The following is a 19,176-nucleotide window of genomic DNA, read 5'->3' on the forward strand; positions in this document are numbered from 1 at the left end:
GGATTTAAAACGTTAAATACAAAAGTCCCCTTGTCTTGTCGTCGCGCAGAATGACGTCACACTTTTCGTCGCTTGTGAATTAGGTCACAATAGCATTTCTGCACGAAACCTCGCCATTTTAGCTGCTCATTGTGAGCCACGGCCTGCTCGGGGTTGTGTCTATAATTCCACCAGTTCGCTCTTTCGTGTTTTAATAACATCAGAAATGCACGGGAACAGAGGTCCGCACCAGCACCACGGCGGTAATCGCCACTCGTCCGGCCTGGAGCACGGCCACCATGGCGGCGGAACGAACAGCAACGGCCAGCAGCCCGACTCCTCTGAGCCCATGAGCGTCAACGAGTCCCTCACCCTGGATCTGCAAAGCTTTCGGAAGCCGGGGGAGAAAACTTTCACCCAGCGCTGCAGGCTTTTTGTGGGAAACCTTCCTCCGGGTGTGAGCGACGAAGAGCTGGAGACTCTGTTTGCGAAGTATGGAAAGGCTAGTGAGATTTTCGTTAACAAGGAAAGAGGCTTCGGCTTCGTCCGGCTAGAGACGAGGATTATAGCAGAGATCGCAAGAGCCGAGCTCGATGATACTCTTTTCAGAGGGAAACCAATACGAGTGAGGTTTGCTACTCATGGTGCCTCTCTATCCGTGAAGAATCTGCCCGAGTTTGCGTCAAACGAGCTTCTGGAGGAGGCCTTTTCCGTCTTTGGCCAAATCGAGAGGGCAGTGGTCATTGTGGATGACCGAGGGAGGCCAACAGGGAAAGGAATAGTGGAGTTCACCTCAAAACCAGCTGCAAGAAAAGCCCTGGATAAGTGTGGTGATGGTGCCTATCTCCTCACATCTTTCCCACGACCTATTACAGTTGAGCCAATGGAGCAGCTGGATGAAGATGAAGGGTTACCAGACAAGCTCATCAACAGAAACCAGCAGTATCACAAAGAAAGGGAGCAGCCCCCACGGTTTGCGCAGCCGGGCTCCTTTGAGTATGAGTATGCCATGCGCTGGAAAGCCCTGATGGAGATGGAGAAGCAGCAGTATGAGATGGTGGACCGCAACATGAAAGAGGCTCAGGAGAAACTGGAGACTGAGATGGAGGCAGCACGACACGAACACCAGGTGATGCTGATGAGACAGGACCTGCTGCGTCGCCAGGAGGAGCTGCGGCGGATGGAGGAGATGCACAATCAGGAGGTCCAGAAGAGGAAGCAGCAGGAGCTGCGGCAGGAGGAAGAGAGGCGCCGCCGTGAGGAGGAGGTCAGGATGCGCAATGAGGAGATGATGAAGAGGCAGCAGGAGGGCTTCAGAGGGAACTTCTCTGAGAACAGAGAGCCCGACATGAGGATGCACATGGGGATGCCCATGAACAGAAACTCACTGGGGGCCAACTCTGCCCAAGCTGGAGGAGCTGAGGGCAGCCCTGTCATGTCTGCAAACACCGGGCCAGGGCAGGGGGGCTTCCCCAGAGGCCTCCCTGGACAAGGGGACTATGCAGCACCTAACAAGCAACGCAGGTTCTGAAATGTGTCTGTCACCCAGTTTTAAAAGTTCACATTGTGAGCATTAGTTCTGAAAATGCATGTTGTTTTTTTACTTTTTATTTTTACTTCTAAACGTTTTGTACTAAAATGTCAAGAACTCTCAAAACATGTGATTTATTTTAGTAACTTTCTCATGCAAATGTGACTACACATCGTAATGGATCATTTTTTGCCCTAAAATATGTTGACCTAAAATATGTTGACCTTTCTCAAATAAATTAATGTTTCTCCCAGAAATTTGTAATTCTAATGATATGAAATGACATTTAACACTGGCGGCAGATGCTAGCACTCTTGCCTCACTGCAGGTTCAACCCTTGGGCCTGCCTGTGCCGAATTTGCATGTTTTTTTACGTGTGTGGGTGGTTTCCCCCATCAACCCAAAACTACACAATAGGAAAAATCATCCATCATTTGATCCTCACCAAGTCTAGTTCAAGATCTGGATGTGTCTCCACAGCTCCTGTTTGCCCCAGAGGCATTGAAGGGTGGGCCATGGGCAGTGGACAAAGTTCCCTATGAGGCCAATAACGTGCTTGCTTGGGATGCATGATACACACTTCTTAAATTCTTTACAAAGAGTTGGTTCAATCTGTAAAATGCAGAGATATCAATCTAAATTATTCAGGCAAGTGCACTTTAACCGAGCTTATTGTTGATTCAGATTACAGCTGTACTTTTTAACAATTAATATAAAAGCATATTTTTCCAGCATCCTCACATTCAAGAAGACAGGCCCAGTTACTGACCATTTCAGTTTATAAAGCTGCCTATTTTCATAAATAAATGTTTATATCTAAATAATTCTAGGCTTTGAATTACATTTAATTTACACCATGACCAGTAAAAAGCTCAGAGCTGCAGGTGTCTTTATATTAGTGATTAATAAACAATCTATAATATCATAAATATCCAGAAAGGCTCACCAGACTGATTATTTCACAGCTCATGCTGCTGATCCTTTCTATAAACTGTTGGAAAACTGTTGAGTTACTTAAACTTTCATTACACATATTATAGTTATTATAAACACACATTACCAAAGCTTAGATGCCCAAAAGTCTGAAGAATGAATCATATAATAATCATATTAAAACTATTATTTTTATTATTTACATCTAAAATATCCAAACTACTGTATTTATCATTTAATTTAACCATAAAAAACATCACTTTCATTCAGTGTTAAGTTAGTCAGTTAAACTCAAACAAACTGGACTGAAAGTCGCAGTATTTGCACAGCTCCTGGTGGATTGTTCAGGTTTTAGTCTAAGTTGCACATTTGTTGACCTATTGCTTTGTGAAAGTTTGTTTTTCGGTATCACTTTCAGCCGGCCCAATAGTGATCAAAAAGTAAGAATACTTTTTGCTGATGTGTGACATTTCCGAGGAAGCTCCCCCCTCACTACAGCAGAGTTCAGAATGATAATTGGCCGCAAGCACAAAAACAGTTCCATAAATAGTGATAACTACAAGACTGCATCATAAAAAGCAGGATCAACCATCGCCAGTCTGAGGACAATGTGCTTGTTCCTCAATGTCTAAAAAAAAAAGTTTGTGGCAGAGGTAGAGTAGGATTTATTTCTAAATAATATGACTCAAGTAGAAGTACAAAGTAGTCATCCAAGAAATGACTCAAGTAAGAGTACTTGGGGATCTGTCTGGATGGAACTTGATTTATAATTTGAATTTAATGTACCGGTAATTTGAAGAATGATAAATAAATACCGTAAACATAAATACTCTGTCATTTCCAACAAACTTGAGTAACAAAATGTTACTCAAGTTGGAGTTAAAGTATGACGTCAGAAAAATACAAGTTACCCAAGTAAATGACCGGTACTACTTACTACTCCTGTCCAAACAAAACCTGTTTTTTGGGGGAGGGGGGTTTAAATATACATATTTAGATATTTTTTGCATGAAAACCTAAAGAAGAAGCAAATAAAGTTGGAAAATGATTGCAATAAAAAAAAACTGATGTTTTACATAAAACCAAGAAATGAATCCAAACTCTCAATCTACCAGTAAAATTGACATGTCAAAATCATCTTCGTCTTATCTTTTTTCATGTCTTCACTCTTTATCACGATTTGACCTGATAGCTCGGTTACATGGTCGGACCTTGATTGTCTGTTTTATTCTGCCTCTGACCTTGACAGAGATAACATCAATTATAAAGTTAATCTTGAGTGTGAATGGACGAGCAGCTGTGTCATCTTTCTTATACGTTATGTCATTATTAGATGCAGAAAATACATTTTAGCACCAACTCAAAACACTTGTGCCAAGGTAAAGAAAGATCTAAAAAGTGTGCTTTTAAAATAAAATGTGCGCAAAAATACAAAGCAAGCAGTTGTAGTGGTAGTTTGAGAGTATTTTAAGTACATTAACCTGTTTGTACATTTGTCTGGCCAGAAAATATCTGAATAATCAGATAACCCAATAAAAAGATCTGATTTACGATGGTTTACTGGTCAAAGATCACACCTAGAAACACATGTCACTTATAGATCAATTTAGGTTTTTTAGAATAATTGTTGTATTTTGAAGACAAAGTACAATTCATTTTAAAATAACTCATAACATCAGGTTTTTTTAAAGTATTTGTAATTCCTTTACATGGCGCAATCAGAGTAATGTATTTTGGATAATTAGAAAATGTTTATTTTGAATTGCATTATATTATATTATAGCAAGGGGTGGGCGATATTGACACAAATTAATATATTTTTAAAAATCGTTTTGAATATCACAATAAGAATATTCAGTCGATATTTTGTCAATCCAACAGAAATGTGTTGAAATATGTCTTTAAACGTATTAGTTGTGGTTTAATTAATAATTAATTATAAATGGTAAATATCTGTCAAATTACTCACCAAAATGCAGAAATATCCCCTGATACCCTGATTTGAAAGTTTGCAACATTCATTTTTTCATTTATATTTTTAATCATCTCTTCATCGCAGCATTTCCTCTACAAACGACATACCCAATATTCACCTCTTTTTTTCTTCAAAACAACATTCACGATATTATCTCAAATTTGATATATTGCCCCCCCCCTTAATTATTGCGTAAAAATGCGACAAATTATTAAAACAGCTTTATGTTTTTTTTCCACTGTTTGCTGCACATTTACTTATCACCAATTAGAGAAAGGAACATGGCACATTAACAAAGACTCACAATTTGCAATTCAAAAATTCTAAACTACCGGCACATTATCAAATACCGCAACATGTTCTTGGATTGCAGAAAAGTCACCACTAAATGACAGTGGCCAGAATACAGATATTCTCTGTACATGTAGTTTGTCACTTCTCAGCAAAACAAAGTACTACAAACTTGGAACAAACATCGTCAACAATCAGTTAACTCCCTGCCATAAAAGAACAGCCTTCTCGGGTCACAGGTGAATGGAGGGCGCGGTTATTATTTCGGCTCGTCCCCGGTTTCCCCCAGCAACTCCATCACAATCTCGGCATGTGTTAATTATCAATGAGAAATATTGATCGTCTGCAGCTTTCATTGGTCTGGCCTGCATCAGACCAGATTAGAAACGTGTGACGCGACAGGTTTTCTGACGTTGTGATTTTCGAGGGTGAAACTTTTATTCTCAGAGATAGCAGAGGCGAGACAGAGTGGGCTGAGGCACAGAGGCACAAGTCCCTCTCACTCACTTGGGTCGTGTCGGTCTGATGTGCCCCTGCATTTCATCACAGAAAAAAAAGGAAAGATAAACACTTCAAAAGAATCGACCAAAGGACTGTGGGATCATGGCCCGACTAGCAGCACTGCTCAGCTTACTCTGCAGTTTGGTATGTCATCTCAACAAGGGGACAAAAGCTTTATGTTTCTACTTCTTTAGCTTCTTATAATGCTTATAATGAGCGTAGAGAAGTTAGAATGATTACTATTGTTTAAATGGACGGTAGAACATGGTGATATGTAAATTGACTAACAAAAAACTAAAGAAAAACTAAATTCTTCAGGTATCTGTAATTTTTAGTAATTTTTACAGTGGACACATTTACTTTTACTTCACTTCATATTTTACTTTCTGTTCAACCATATTTTTAAATGGACTGAAATGTAGAAAGTACTTTTTGTAGTGTTTGAGGGGATATTTTTTAGCAAGTTCATGGCGACTCCCTGACGAAAGGCTTTGAGCTAACGTCCCGGCTTCGACCAAACAAAAATATATAATAGAATATATATAAAGAATTTACATGTGGACCAAAAAACAGCAAAATTCTTTATCAAATATCACTACAAACGTTAAAGTTTAAATCATTTTACTCATGTGCATTATTAAACAGGTACTTCAATACTTTTACTTAAGTAGATTTTCTATATGATACTTTTACTTTTTCCTTGTGTAATTCTTTTGGACATGTATCTGTACTTTTGCTTAAGAAACTAAATTGAGTACTTCTTCCACCACTGCTACAAGAGAACGATCAACTTTAACATCTCGTTCTGTAGTTACTTATTTCTATCATTATTGTATTATTTATTATCCTCTGAAAATCTTATTTTCCACTGCCTGAATTTCCATTTGAACCACACTAATGAAACAAATGATCTCTAAATAACAATTGTTTTTGAATAAAAGACAGAGGATGTTTAGACCAGAATGTTTATGACAGAACAGGGCCCTAAAGCAATCATGACATTTATTAATCAGTATCATTAGTTTATTTGTTTTTTCCGTCCCAGGTTTTGACAGAAGCTCAACATGAACCAGGACAATGCATCTTTTACGAAGAGTGTGGTCGAAACCCCACACTAAATGGAACTCTCATTAAGCCGATTGTGCCCTGTTTGAACTACAGCCCTGCCAGACGGTTGTCAGGTGAACACTACAACAAGCTCAAACAGGTAAGAGTTAAACGCACAGTAAAACTATATCATGCAATATAATGTGGAAGCATCAGGTGGCAAAGTGGCAACGTGGATGTGTTGGGTAGTTACATTTACTTGGGTAACTTTTTGAACACTTTTACTTGAGTATTTTTTTGTTCGAAGTAACAATTATGTCTGAGTAAATGTTTTGGTGAATAAAATAAAAGGTTTACAATATGAAATTATTTGAACTTTTATGTTTCTTGCACCGCTCCTTCAGACACAGTTTTTATTTCTATTTATATCTAGCATTTGAAAATACAAAATTTTGTGCATTATTATTGATGCTTCCTGCTTACATTAACTCCAAATTATAAATCAGATGTTACCTCCAGACTGTGGAACTCTCGCTTGAGTAATAGCGTCCCCATGTACTTTTTCACTCGAGTCATTTCTTGGACCACTACTTTGTACTTCTACTTGAGTCATATTATTTTTTGGTCTACTTTGTATTGGGGGTCTTCTTTGATGCCCAAATACATGCATTTTTAATCAACTGTAAATTAACCAACCACTCAATTTATATGAAACTTATATCTGAGCATCAATGAGAATATACTATTTCTAATTTTGTTGTAAATAACTTGTATAATAACCCTGCGATGAGCTGGCCCCTGTCTAGGGTGAACCCCGCCTAAGGCCCAAAGTCTCTGAGATACGGCTCCAGTCACCCGCTACTCTGAACGGCAACAAGTGGTAGAAAATGAATGAATAACTTGCATATTGTCATTACAGGTGTGTCCTATGCTGGATCGAGGAGCGGACAACACATATGCCTGCTGCTCCATACAACAACTCAACTCCCTGGAAACCAGCCTCACCCTTTCCAAAGCCGTCCTCATCCGCTGTCCCTCTTGCTCTACCAACTTCGGCCACTTACACTGCATCAACACCTGCAGCCCCGATCAAAGCCAGTACTTGAACGTCACGAGAGTCATGAACGTCACATCAGACCTGGGTGTCACCCGCGAAGCTGTAGTGGCCTATCAAGCATATTTGTCCACCGGATTTGCAGATAGAGCTTTCCAGTCTTGCAAAAATGTCCGTATCCCAGCGACAGGTGGATTTGCAATCTCAACAATGTGTGGCCGCTACGGTGCCAAACTGTGCACCCCTCAGCGCTGGTATGACTTCCAAGGAGACTCCAGCAACGGCCTCGCCCCATTGGACATTGACTTCCAGCTTATTTCTGATAGTGCTGCCGGATCTTTACCAAATGGTATCATCCCGTACAATGGCACAGCTCTGAACTGCAACCAAGTAACGCCAACAGGAGGCAAGGCGTGCTCGTGCCAGGACTGCCAGGAAGCATGCCCTGTCGTGCCAGACCCTGCCGAACCGCCAGGCCCATTTCGACTTTTTGGTGTGGATGGATTTCTGTTGCTCTCGATTATCTTGTTATGTCTTCTGATGGTCGCCTTCATCTTCTACATAGCTGTGTCTTGCTTTGTGAAGTCCAAAAAGCCAAAAACGGAAAAAAAGAAAAAAGATTTAAATAGCAATGATGTTTCTCAAAGGCCGATTCATCCTTCAGAAGTCACATGCACGGACAAGAACAGTCTGGTTGCACACGCTTTCCTAAGTTCTATATTTCAATTCTGGGGGAAGTTAATGGCTACTTACCCATTAACGGTGAGTGATGTGAAGTATGGCCAAGCAATGAACTGTTTAAAAACATTTTTTTCTTCTTTTGAATGGGCAAAGGTCTTGAAAATAGTCATGTGATTGAAACCCATGAATAAGAAATCCATACAAACATGTCAACTTTTGTTACCAAATACCAATAGTGTTTACTAACGCTCCTACAATAATCCTAAAACTAAAGGAACGTTTGAGAGCAGAACAATTATTGACAGAGATTGAAAGTAGGTTTGCTGAATAGAATATATATTATTGGAGTGGTTATTAACACAATTTACTATTGACAAATACAAAAACTAGTAATCGTTTTATATTATATTATACAAGAGGATTAGTTGATACAAATATTGATGACATTTCATTTGTAGGTGTTGCTCGTCTCGGCTGTCGCTGTAGCCGCTTTTGCCGCTGGCCTCAAGCACATTGAGCTCACCACAGACCCAGTGGACCTGTGGTCGGCCCCCAACAGTCGTGCTCGCCAGGAGAAGGACTTCCACGACTCCAATTTTGGGCCCTTCTTCCGGACCAACCAGCTGATCCTGACCGCGCCCAATAGAAAAGGACACATTTATGATTCTCTGCTTTTTGGACGGCAAAACTTCAGTGGGATTGTTTCCAAAGATCTGATTCTTGAGCTGTTGGAGCTGCAAACTCGCATTAGGGTAATCGCCACAACATTTTACTTACATTCCCCTGTATGCATTTTATTTCACACAGTCTGGATAAACACATTAAAAGGCAACATTTGGAGTACAATGGAGCGGGTCAAACTTAACTGGCCTTTGTGAATGAATACAAGAGTTGCCATTTCTTACATACTGTAGAGCAGATGGCGAGGGAGCCTTTCCTTTATAGGATAGGTTACAAAGTTATGAAAGGGGAAGATACCAATTACTTTTGTGCCAGACCCTTGAACGTAAACAAAATACTGCTCATCAGGGAGTTGGCAGGTTTTTCTCATTTTGATTTTATTTGGTGTTTTTATACCTATTGTACTTATAGATTATAGGTTTACACCAATTGAGCAGGTATTTGTGGAGAAAACATTGCAAATCTCATTCCACTCAAAATATATCCATAATTTAGACAAAAAAGTTCAACAAAATAAAGGTGCTCTTATATATTTTAATTTGTCAAATAAAAAGGTAATTTCCCAGTGTGATGACATCAATTACAAACAGGAAGTGAAATTATAAACCTAAAAACTGTGCTATTCTGTGATAACATTTTTATAATTTTTAGCTAAATTCAAAACATAAACATCTTAACTGCATTTTAGTTCAATGAGTCGTCCAACCTGTCCTAGGCACTTTAAATCTGATGTTGGAATAAAAGGTAACAGCCATCCTAACACATTTTAATATTGTCATGTCATTTTAGGACATTGAGTTCTTCTCAGAGGACCTGAACCGCACTGCGAGTTTGAAGGATGTGTGTTTCGCGCCGCTGAACCCATCCAACCCCCAGACCACCGACTGCGCCGTGAACAGCCTGCCGCAGTACTTCCAGAACAGCGTGGAGAACATCAACGCCAAGGCGAACATGACCGAACTGGGAGTGACCAAAGAGGTGGACTGGAGGGACCACTTGATCTACTGTGTCAAGTAAGAGTTTATCTAAAAAAACAAAACAATGTTCAGTCAAAGTGGTAATTTCATGTGTGTATAGCTCAAAACTGTCACAGATATTATAATAAGGAGGAATTAAACAATCATATGTGTGTTTTACTCAGCTCCCCACTGTCCTTCAAAGACATCACTGAATTGGGCATGAGCTGCATGGCTGATTATGGAGCGCCAGTGTTCCCCTTTCTGGCAGTAGGAGGCTATAATAGTAAGTGACCAAATATAAGACAAACACCATGAAAAACTGTTGGAGGGTAAAGGGAGGGTGTGTTGGATGCACTCTTACTGTTTAAAAAAATGGAGATACAATCACAACTGAACCTGTGTTGTCAGTGACTTAACCTGCAGATAAAGGACACATACAAGTGTTTCTCATTCTCAGTCATGTTCGGCTCAGAACCTCCTGAAAAGGGGCTTTTTCAATGTTTTAGAAAGAATAAATATAACATAATATAATCACAATCAACATAAAAAGAAACAAAATTACAGCACATTTGAATTAAAATGAAAGTCTCACTTAGTCCAAAGTCTGTCAAATTTGTCCATTTTCAAATTAAGTCCAGCACTAGTGACTATTCAGATCAGAAACAAGACCTTGATTTCAGCACAGGAACTGGCAACCCCGATGAGAAAACATCATGTCAATGTTTTTGTTATTACTAATAAATCAACAGTACACTTCAGAAAAATCAGCAAAAGTAATATTTGAATAGAAACATGTTTACCTCGTGTCTAAGCACACAGATATGTCATGTTTATGAAATTAGAAATGAAACTTCTGCCTTTAAATGTTGTGGTGGTCTTGTTTTTGTAGACGATGACTTCACTGACGCCGAAGCCCTCATTCTGACCTTCTCCCTCAACAACTTTCCCCGAACCGACCCCAAGTTCAAAGTGGCAATGCAGTGGGAGACCGAGTTCCTTAAAATCATTCAAGAATACCAGAAAGATCCCAAAACCAACTTCACATTTGCGTACATGGCAGAGGTATGTCTCACACTATTGTTAGGCTGTGAAGATTGTAACGTGTAAGTCTGACAAACGAGCTCCTGTCAGTTACAGAAGTTATTCCAATTGTTCAGATTGCAGTCAGAATGCACGGAGCTAAACACTTCCTTGTGCATCGGCCATTATACTGTATAAAACTGATCGTAAGACTCAATATTATCAATAATCAGCTAGCAGTAACATCAGGTCTCTCTTGTTTTTCCTCAGAGGTCGTTGGAGGATGAGATTAATCGTACAACCGCAGAGGATATCCCCATCTTCATGATAAGCTATGCTGTCATCTTTGTGTACATTGCAGTTGCATTGGGAGAATACTCTTCTTGTAAACGTATACTGGTAAGATTTTGCAGATTTATTACAAATAAATATCAATGCAAACAGCTTCATAAGGGTGCGTTCACTCTTGAGCAAACATCACATTAAAACAGGGACTAAACTAGGACTAAATTCAGAACTAAACACGGACAAGGCCAGGACTAAAACAGGAGCAACTCAAGTTTACATCACAATTCAACTGGGCTCAGACTGGGCTCAAACTGGGCTCAGACTGGGCTCGGACTGGGCTCGAACTGGGCTCAGACTGGGCTCGGACTGGGCTCAGACTGGGCTCAGACTGGGCTCAGACTGGGCTCAGACTGGGCTCAGACTGGGCTCAGACTGAGCTCAGACTGGGCTCAGACTGGGCTCAGACTGAGCTCAGACTGAGCTCAGACTGGGCTCAAACTGGGCTCAGACTGAACTCAGACTGGGCTCAGACTGGGCTCAGACTGAGCTCAGACTGAGCTCAGACTGGGCTCAGACTGGGCTCAGACTGAGCTCAGACTGGGCTCAGACTGGGCTGAAACTGGGCTGAAACTGGGTTCAGACTGAGCACAAAGCAGGACTGGACATGTACAACTGTTTCAGATTTTTCGGATACAATTTATTGACTGCAGATAAGAGACAGATAAGAGACAGTAAAGAGAGTGAAGTAGATACACGCACACGATCAGTTCACGATCACAGTATGTTATCTGTTCTAAAGGTGGACTCAAAGTTTCTGGTGGGTCTGGGTGGGATCCTGGTGGTTGGCTGCTCCGTCCTGGCCTCCATGGGCTTCTACTCGTGGATCGGGATCCCGTCTTCTCTGGTCATCCTGCAGGTTGTGCCCTTCTTGGTGCTGGCGGTGGGGGCAGACAACATATTTATCTTTGTACTGGAGTACCAGGTCAGTTTTTTGAATGTCCTATATATTTTGTCTGTGAGCTTTTGTGAAAGGAAAGGAGATTTTGTGAAATATAATTATTAATGTAAACCTTGTGTGTTGCAGAGGGACGTCCGAAAGCCGGGTGAGATGAGAGAGGAGCAGATCGGCCGTGTTTTGGGAAATGTAGCTCCCAGCATGCTCCTCTGCAGCCTTTCTGAGTCCGTCTGCTTTTTTCTGGGTAATAACACATCTTATGTCATCTCACTCGCAGTAGATAGTCCTGCTAATTGCTTAAGGTCAAAGGTTACAGCAAAGCATCACACCAATGAAGAAGAAATAAATGCTATCCACATGCACTAATTATGAACATTAAAGCCATTTTATGCCAACAGTCTTTTCCACAAACCCCCCTGATGGGTACAAATGGCATCCAACTATAATTTACATTAGTAGCCAAGTAGCCCACTATTATGAAGCAAACATTTGGCTAAAGGGGGAAAAGCCATCAAACTGAACTAACAATCAAGGACTAGACCAAAATCATAAGTGACATTCATGAAAAGGAAAAAAAATACTTTAGAACAAATACATTTTCAAATTGATTCATTTAACCAGATTTTTGATTAAATGGGACCTAAACGCTTTAATGTCGGTTTTCTTCTCTTGTATAATTTTCTGTGTTTTATATTTTGTTTAAAAAAACTTTAAGACTTATATGAAATAAGCAGGGTTTCAGTCCTTCTCATCCCTGTACTCTGCCTTCCCCAGGCGCTCTGTCCACGATGCCTGCAGTGAAATCCTTTGCTCTGTACGCTGCTCTGGCTGTTCTCATGGATTTCGTCCTTCAGATGACCTCCTTTGTGGCTCTGCTCTCTCTGGACGCCCGGCGCCAGGACAAGAACCGCTGTGAGCTGGTGTGCTGTGTCACCGTGTCCACTCATCGCCGCAACAAATCCAATGAGGGCTTCCTGCTCCCCCTCATGAGGAAATTCTATGCCCCCGTCCTGCTGCACAACGTCACCAGAGTTATTGTGGTAACGCATCCTACACAAGTGGTTAAAGCCTAAATTGTGTTATCCAACTGATTTGTGTCCTGAATGTGCTCTTTGCAGATGTTGCTGTTCATCTTCATGTTCTGTGCTTCCTTGTTCCTCATGTTTAATGTGACAGTTGGTCTGGATCAAGAGCTGGCTATGCCACAAGTTAGTACATTTCATTTGTTTTATATATCTAGTAACTAAAAGCATAAAAAAATGAAATGATGATTACATGACATCACGGTTTGACATGCTTTAACACCATTTGTAATGTGGCTGGTTGCATCTGGAATGGAGAAGTTTAATGAAAAAAATGAATGAATAAGTAATAATATCCATTTATTTATGTCAATCATATAATTTAATGAATTAAAAAAAAAATGTGGACATTTGTGACTTGGCTCTGTTGATAAGATGGACAAAGTAATGAAAGTCTTACTCAAATTCTCTCTGCATGTTTTCTTATATTTACAGGGCTCTTACATGCTGACCTACTTTGAATATTTGTACAAGTACTTTGAAGTGGGAGTACCTGTGTATTTCGTTACTAGAAAGGGCTTCAACTTCACCTCAGTGCAGGGCATGAACGCCGCCTGTTCCAGTGTCGGCTGTGACCAGTTCTCTCTCACCCAAAAGATCCAATACGCCTCAGAACACCCTGAGCTGTAAGTCAATTTATATTTCCATCTTTGGAGTTTTATCCAAGACATATTGTTTTAAAGTCAAATGGAATGTCCGTGTTGAAGACAGTCTGCAGTGCCTCATTGATCTCAGTCCAGTATTTATGAATAATACAGTCCCAAACATATGATAGGTATGAGCCACTTGCCACATTTTCTCCAACAACCAGTATTTCTTTGTGAATTATGCACGCTCGCTGAGGTCTGAGGGCCAGTTCCAACTTCTTGTCATAAAAACTGGGGCGACCGGGCCTTTTCTGTAGCTGGCCCCAAACTTTGGAATGCTCTTCCTCCTCACATAAAGACTGCACCTTCAGTTGATGCTTTTAAGTCAGTTTAAAAATGCACTTTTATACACTGGCATTTAACCCGGCATGAGACTTGTGTGGTCCTCTCTGTCTTTTACTATTTTGTACATTTTATATTGTTTTTAATTTGTTTTTATTTGGTTTGTACGTTTACTTTTTAAAGAAAAATGTTTAACATGTTTTGCTTTTACTTGTTTTGTACTTTGGAGACTTTGTGTTGGTAAAATGTGCTATACAAATATATAAAGTTGGATTGGATTATGTGTCATGTAGTGGTAACGCTTTGACAGTGTTAACGCTACCACAATACATTTGTCCACCAAAAGTCATTTTCAATCTGATGTTAATGGTTTAAAGCAGCAGCATTTAAACCCTCAAATTAGTCCGGCCCAAAGGGAAGAGTTATAGTTTTACTCTTACTTGGGTCATTAAAGCTAATTTCAGAGGTCTGGCCACCCGTGGTCCCTCAGAGCTGTAAAGTACCTCATTAACATTTGACTGTTTTGATTTCTCCCAAGGCGTTAGAAAGCCATCGTGTCAGAGCTCAAGAGAATATAAATGTTGCTGCCAAAACCATTTCATCAGATTCAAAATTACTTTTGGTTGTCAGAATGCGGACAGTAATGTGTACAGTAATTTGTGTGTACAGTAATGATGCCATCTTTGAGGGAATCAGTAATGATGCCATCTTTGTGGGCATCACTACTGTACATTGTATCTTTGACATGTCCTTGAACTTCATATCACAGCAGCAACCGCTGATACGCAGCTTCAGGCCAACAGCCCTCTGCAGTTAATGATAAACCGCCTGGACTCAGCATGGCACACCTGTAAAAGAAAGCAGTATAATCTCATTTCCAAAATAATTACTATATTTGTGTAGATTACTTCGGTAACTATCTAATAGTGATATTTGAATGAGGCAAAAATGTAAGTTATAGTAAAACAAATAATGCTTGTGCCTTAATATATTAGTCAAACTCTGTCAAAATGAAACCAGACAAAACCGAGAATAAATATAGATAATATAAATTATTAGATATAAATAAGATGATTTACCCTGAAAAAGGAAAATCAGCCCTTTTCAACAGGTTTCCTTTTAAAACCTGTACATTTCTCTCAGATGGAAGACCACTGTGATGTGTTCTGTCAGTTCCCATATTGATTATTGCATTAACCAATATTGTGATATCAGTACTTTTGCAATATAATGCAGCTCTAGTCTATATGGGAAAATAGGTTATGTCCAATAGACAAATATGCTTTTACACTGACATATAGATTCATGACAAATCTCTTTATATAGCTTTTTGGAGATAAGACATAGATAATTAGAATTTAATAACAAAATTAAATTCCACTTGGGTACAGATAAAAGTACTTGAATTGTATACATTTATTAAGTTCGCTCGTCATTTTTGAAGCTCCCTGATCTTTTCCTCTGCAGATCGTACATTGGGATCTCGTCAAACTCGTGGGTGGATGATTTTATTGACTGGCTGAACCCTGGATCAAAATGCTGTCGTCTTTATGTCTCTGGGCCAAACGAAGGAGAATTCTGTCCTGCAAATGAATGTGCGTGTGTTTTGTTTATTTATATAGTTTTTTCATATTTTTCAAAGCAAAACACTAACATCTGCCACTATTTTCTGTTCTGTTTGCAGCTGCCTTTCTCTGCCCCTTTAAATGCATGAAGACCCCTGGAGACGGCGTCCTCAGGCCCAGTGTGGAACAGTTCAATAGATTTTTACCAGATTTCTTGGGGAACAGACCTGACCTTCAATGCCCAAAAGGGTAAAAGGGAATCAATACATAGAGAAAGACTCTGATTAAACATAATTCTTGTAATAATTACTCTATTTATGCTTTTTGAACAGAGGCCTTGGTGCATACGACACAGCTGTGGTGAGGGATGAGAGCGGAGAGATTATAGGTAGATACTGTGAAACGTGTAAATGAAAGAATTGTCAAAAAAATAATCATAACAAATGGACAACGTCTATATATTTTGTGAAATTTCAAGTATGCTCCTGTGTTTGCAGCGTCTCGGTTCATGGCCTATCACACTCCTCTAACAAACTCTCAGGAGTTCACAGCTGCGCTGCTTAGAGCGAGAGAACTGGCCCACAACATCACTCTGGGCATGAGGAAGGTCCCGGGCACTTCTCCGGACTTTGAGGTCTTCCCTTACACGTAGGTACTCCTCTAAGAATGAGTAAGAGTAAAATATTATTACTCAAGAAGAAGTACAAAGTGACCCAAATAATGACTCAAGTGAAATTAGGAAAGTATATGGAGAAACTACTTTGGACGAAAATTTAGACGATAAATGTATTTAAAATCTGATTTATGATTTATGACTTAAAGCTGGAGTATTTAATTCATCTCCAGTTTTCACAATGAAGGGATTTTTGGCATATCACTAGTATGCACATGCATGGAGTGTTTTGACCACTAGCACAGCTTTGGATCACCTTTTTTAGAGACAAGTGAAGCAGGAGGACCACCCTTATACAGCCAATCAGCTTTCACCCCAAAGTGACTCGCATGGCTCTTTTTCACTTTCTGGGGGGAAACAGAATTGACTTGTTTGGATTTAACATAATCCGACAGACAAAAAGTGTGATTTTGCACAGATTCTGAAAATATCTGAAGGTAATGCAACATTTTTGTTACTTGGGAAGAGTAAACAAAACGTAACAAAATATTACCCGAGTGCAATTAAAAGTATAATGTCAGAAGTACCATAAAAAGAACAATAATTTCAAAATGTTAGTCAAGTAAAGTAGAAACTACCCATCTCTGCCTCTAAAGCATCCGGTGTGCACTACCTGTATTTAATCATGTGAAGATGCAGTTTATTCTTCAGCAGAGAAATATTGCACAATATTATAGATAAATTGTATAGCAGAAAAAAGTACCTTGCAATGCGTCCTCACCATGTGCATAAACATAGACAGCAACAGTTCACACATGTAATCCATTCAAGTCAAATTAATTTAAAAGTACTGTGTATACAATGTACAACATGTATGCTGCACGTAAACTGTATTGCTGAACCTCAGTGGTGGAATAAGTACTCAATTTTAGTCATCTTTGTATTGAACTAAGTAAAAATGTAATTAAAGCAAAAAGAACAAGTAATTCACAGATTTTAAGAACTATAAAAACATCCAATTGTGATCTTGATAAAGAATTGTCAAAATCTTTGGTCACCGGGAGCAATTTTTCACGAGAAAATGTCACCAGAATGTGCTTTAAAAAACAACAACAAAAAACAGAAAAAAAAAAACTTCAATCATTTTACGCAGGTCTATAATCAAATGAAAATATACCTTTACTTTTCAGTCCTGTTCCAAAAATGTAACACAGTAGAAAACAGATACCTTCTCTCAAATGTGATTCTAAAAATGTTTGTTTATTCTCATTGCAGAGTCACTAATGTCTTCTATGAGCAGTATTTGACCATAGTACCAGAGGGGCTTTTCAACATCTCTCTGTGTCTGCTGCCCACGTTCGTAGTGTGCTGCCTGCTGCTGGGGCTGGACCTACGCTCAGGCCTGCTCAATCTTATCACCATCGTCATGATCGTGGTTGATACTGTGGGTGTCATGACACTGTGGGGAATAGATTACAACGCAGTGGCCCTTATCAATCTGGTCACGGTAAAAGAAACACCTCTATACTACTTAGATGAGATTAGGGAGATGCAGTGCTTTATTGATCCCAAACTAAGACAAATAGATTGGTTGATTTAAAGATTCTTATGTTGTGTTGTAAACATTTGTCTCTTTTACAGGCTGTGGGCATATCTGTGGAGTTTGTATCTCATATGACTAGATCGTTTGCTCTGAGCACAAAGCTGACTCATGTGGAAAGAGCCAAAGAGGCCACAGCCAACATGGGCAGTGCGGTATGCAACGTTTGTTTGTACTTTTGATCTAATCCAAGCTGTTATTACACTATTACTCAATCTAAATAATATCCTATAACACTACTCAAGTCATTTTTTTATTCTTTGTGACCACGGGTGTCCCAGGGCCGACTGATTAGAGACTTGGTCTATTGATCTTTTCAATCATCAAATGCATAATCACAGCAATATTTTCAAACACAAATGACCCAATAATAAGATGCTTCAACAGCCAACACAGACAAGGTTGTAAAAATTGCATAGTGAACCTAGTGAGTTGTTGGAGGTGTTATTATTGAAATGATTTTTATGAATACAACGACCTAATGTTGCAAAGGAAAATACAATGTCCCTCTGTTTTCTGCAGGTTTTTGCAGGTGTAGCTATGACCAACCTGCCTGGAATTCTGGTGTTGGCTTTTGCCAAAGCTCAGCTCATCCAGATCTTCTTCTTCAGGCTCAACTTAGTTATTACACTGCTTGGGATGGCCCATGGACTAGTGTTCCTCCCAGTCCTGCTCAGCTACTTTGGTATGGGTGGGAGTTTTGACTACTGTTTCAAATAGAAAAGTTATTTTATATTATGAACATTTTATTATGGTCTACTCCAGTATTGATCTGTAAAGTAATACAATACTTCTAAGAGGCTTGTCTAAAATAGTCTTGTATTTTTCAGGTCCCAGTTTGAACAAGGCTGTGCTATTGCAGCAACAGATGGCCAAAGCCAAGGAGCTGCAGATGACAAACCACATGAGAAACGTTTATGATAACGTTACCTATGAAGACCTCGAAACTAAACCGGAGCTAAACGGCACCAGCAAACCCTCACAAACCACAGTCATCCACCAGGAGGAAAAAGAAGAGCGGATTGACAGTTTCTGAGTGCAATGAATGGACTAGTTTAACTAAATACCTCTGAGAGTGAAAATAAACAGTTGTGCAATGCTTCAATGCAAGTGGACTCTTGACATGAGTCAAACAAAAAAAACAAGTGTCTGATGCACTGCCAGATTTAAAGACACTTGAGAAATGCTAAGGGTTATTTTGTACTAACAATTATTTTGTATTCGTAACAGCAGCGTTGCAACGGAGAATAATTGAATGGTTTATCACTCCATGTGCAGTTTCAATAGTTTTATGTACAAATGTCCACTAAAGATCTACGTTTTGATTTTAATTTTCCATACTTCCAGCTTTGTCTTGTGATTCGTTTTGTGGATAAACCTTTGTGTAACTTTTGCCATAATACATGTATGTAGTCCACCAATAAAATTACAATAAAACTTTGATAGATATTTGAAGCTATTTAAATAAATGTTACAAATGGACAAAAGCCAC

General features: G+C 39.5%; 2 protein-coding genes across 2 annotated transcripts; both read left to right on the forward strand.

The window, feature by feature from the left end:
* Positions 1-79: 79 nt before the first annotated feature.
* nono (non-POU domain containing, octamer-binding) lies at positions 80-1,738 on the forward strand. Its single transcript, XM_072432520.1, has one exon. It carries the CDS (start codon positions 206-208, stop codon positions 1,508-1,510), a length of 1,305 nt encoding a protein of 434 aa, XP_072288621.1. The 5' UTR covers positions 80-205; the 3' UTR covers positions 1,511-1,738.
* Positions 1,739-5,158: 3,420 nt separating this feature from the next.
* On the forward strand, positions 5,159-18,755 carry npc1l1 (NPC1-like 1). The gene is made up of 21 exons (XM_072433288.1): positions 5,159-5,354; positions 6,256-6,417; positions 7,177-8,073; positions 8,451-8,744; positions 9,463-9,686; positions 9,815-9,915; positions 10,522-10,694; positions 10,923-11,051; positions 11,740-11,922; positions 12,025-12,139; positions 12,670-12,935; positions 13,014-13,103; positions 13,413-13,603; positions 15,374-15,501; positions 15,591-15,720; positions 15,804-15,859; positions 15,969-16,119; positions 17,360-17,591; positions 17,726-17,839; positions 18,207-18,369; positions 18,515-18,755. The coding sequence occupies exons 1-21, from the start codon at positions 5,313-5,315 to the stop codon at positions 18,718-18,720; spliced, it is 4,047 nt and encodes a 1,348-aa protein (XP_072289389.1). The 5' UTR covers positions 5,159-5,312; the 3' UTR covers positions 18,721-18,755.
* Positions 18,756-19,176: the final 421 nt, after the last annotated feature.

Source organism: Eucyclogobius newberryi, unplaced genomic scaffold (assembly GCF_026437365.1).
Source record: "Eucyclogobius newberryi isolate DKJ021-1_F unplaced genomic scaffold, fEucNew1.0.hap1 SCAF_6, whole genome shotgun sequence".
In the NCBI taxonomy this organism is placed as follows: domain Eukaryota; kingdom Metazoa; phylum Chordata; class Actinopteri; order Gobiiformes; family Gobiidae; genus Eucyclogobius; species Eucyclogobius newberryi.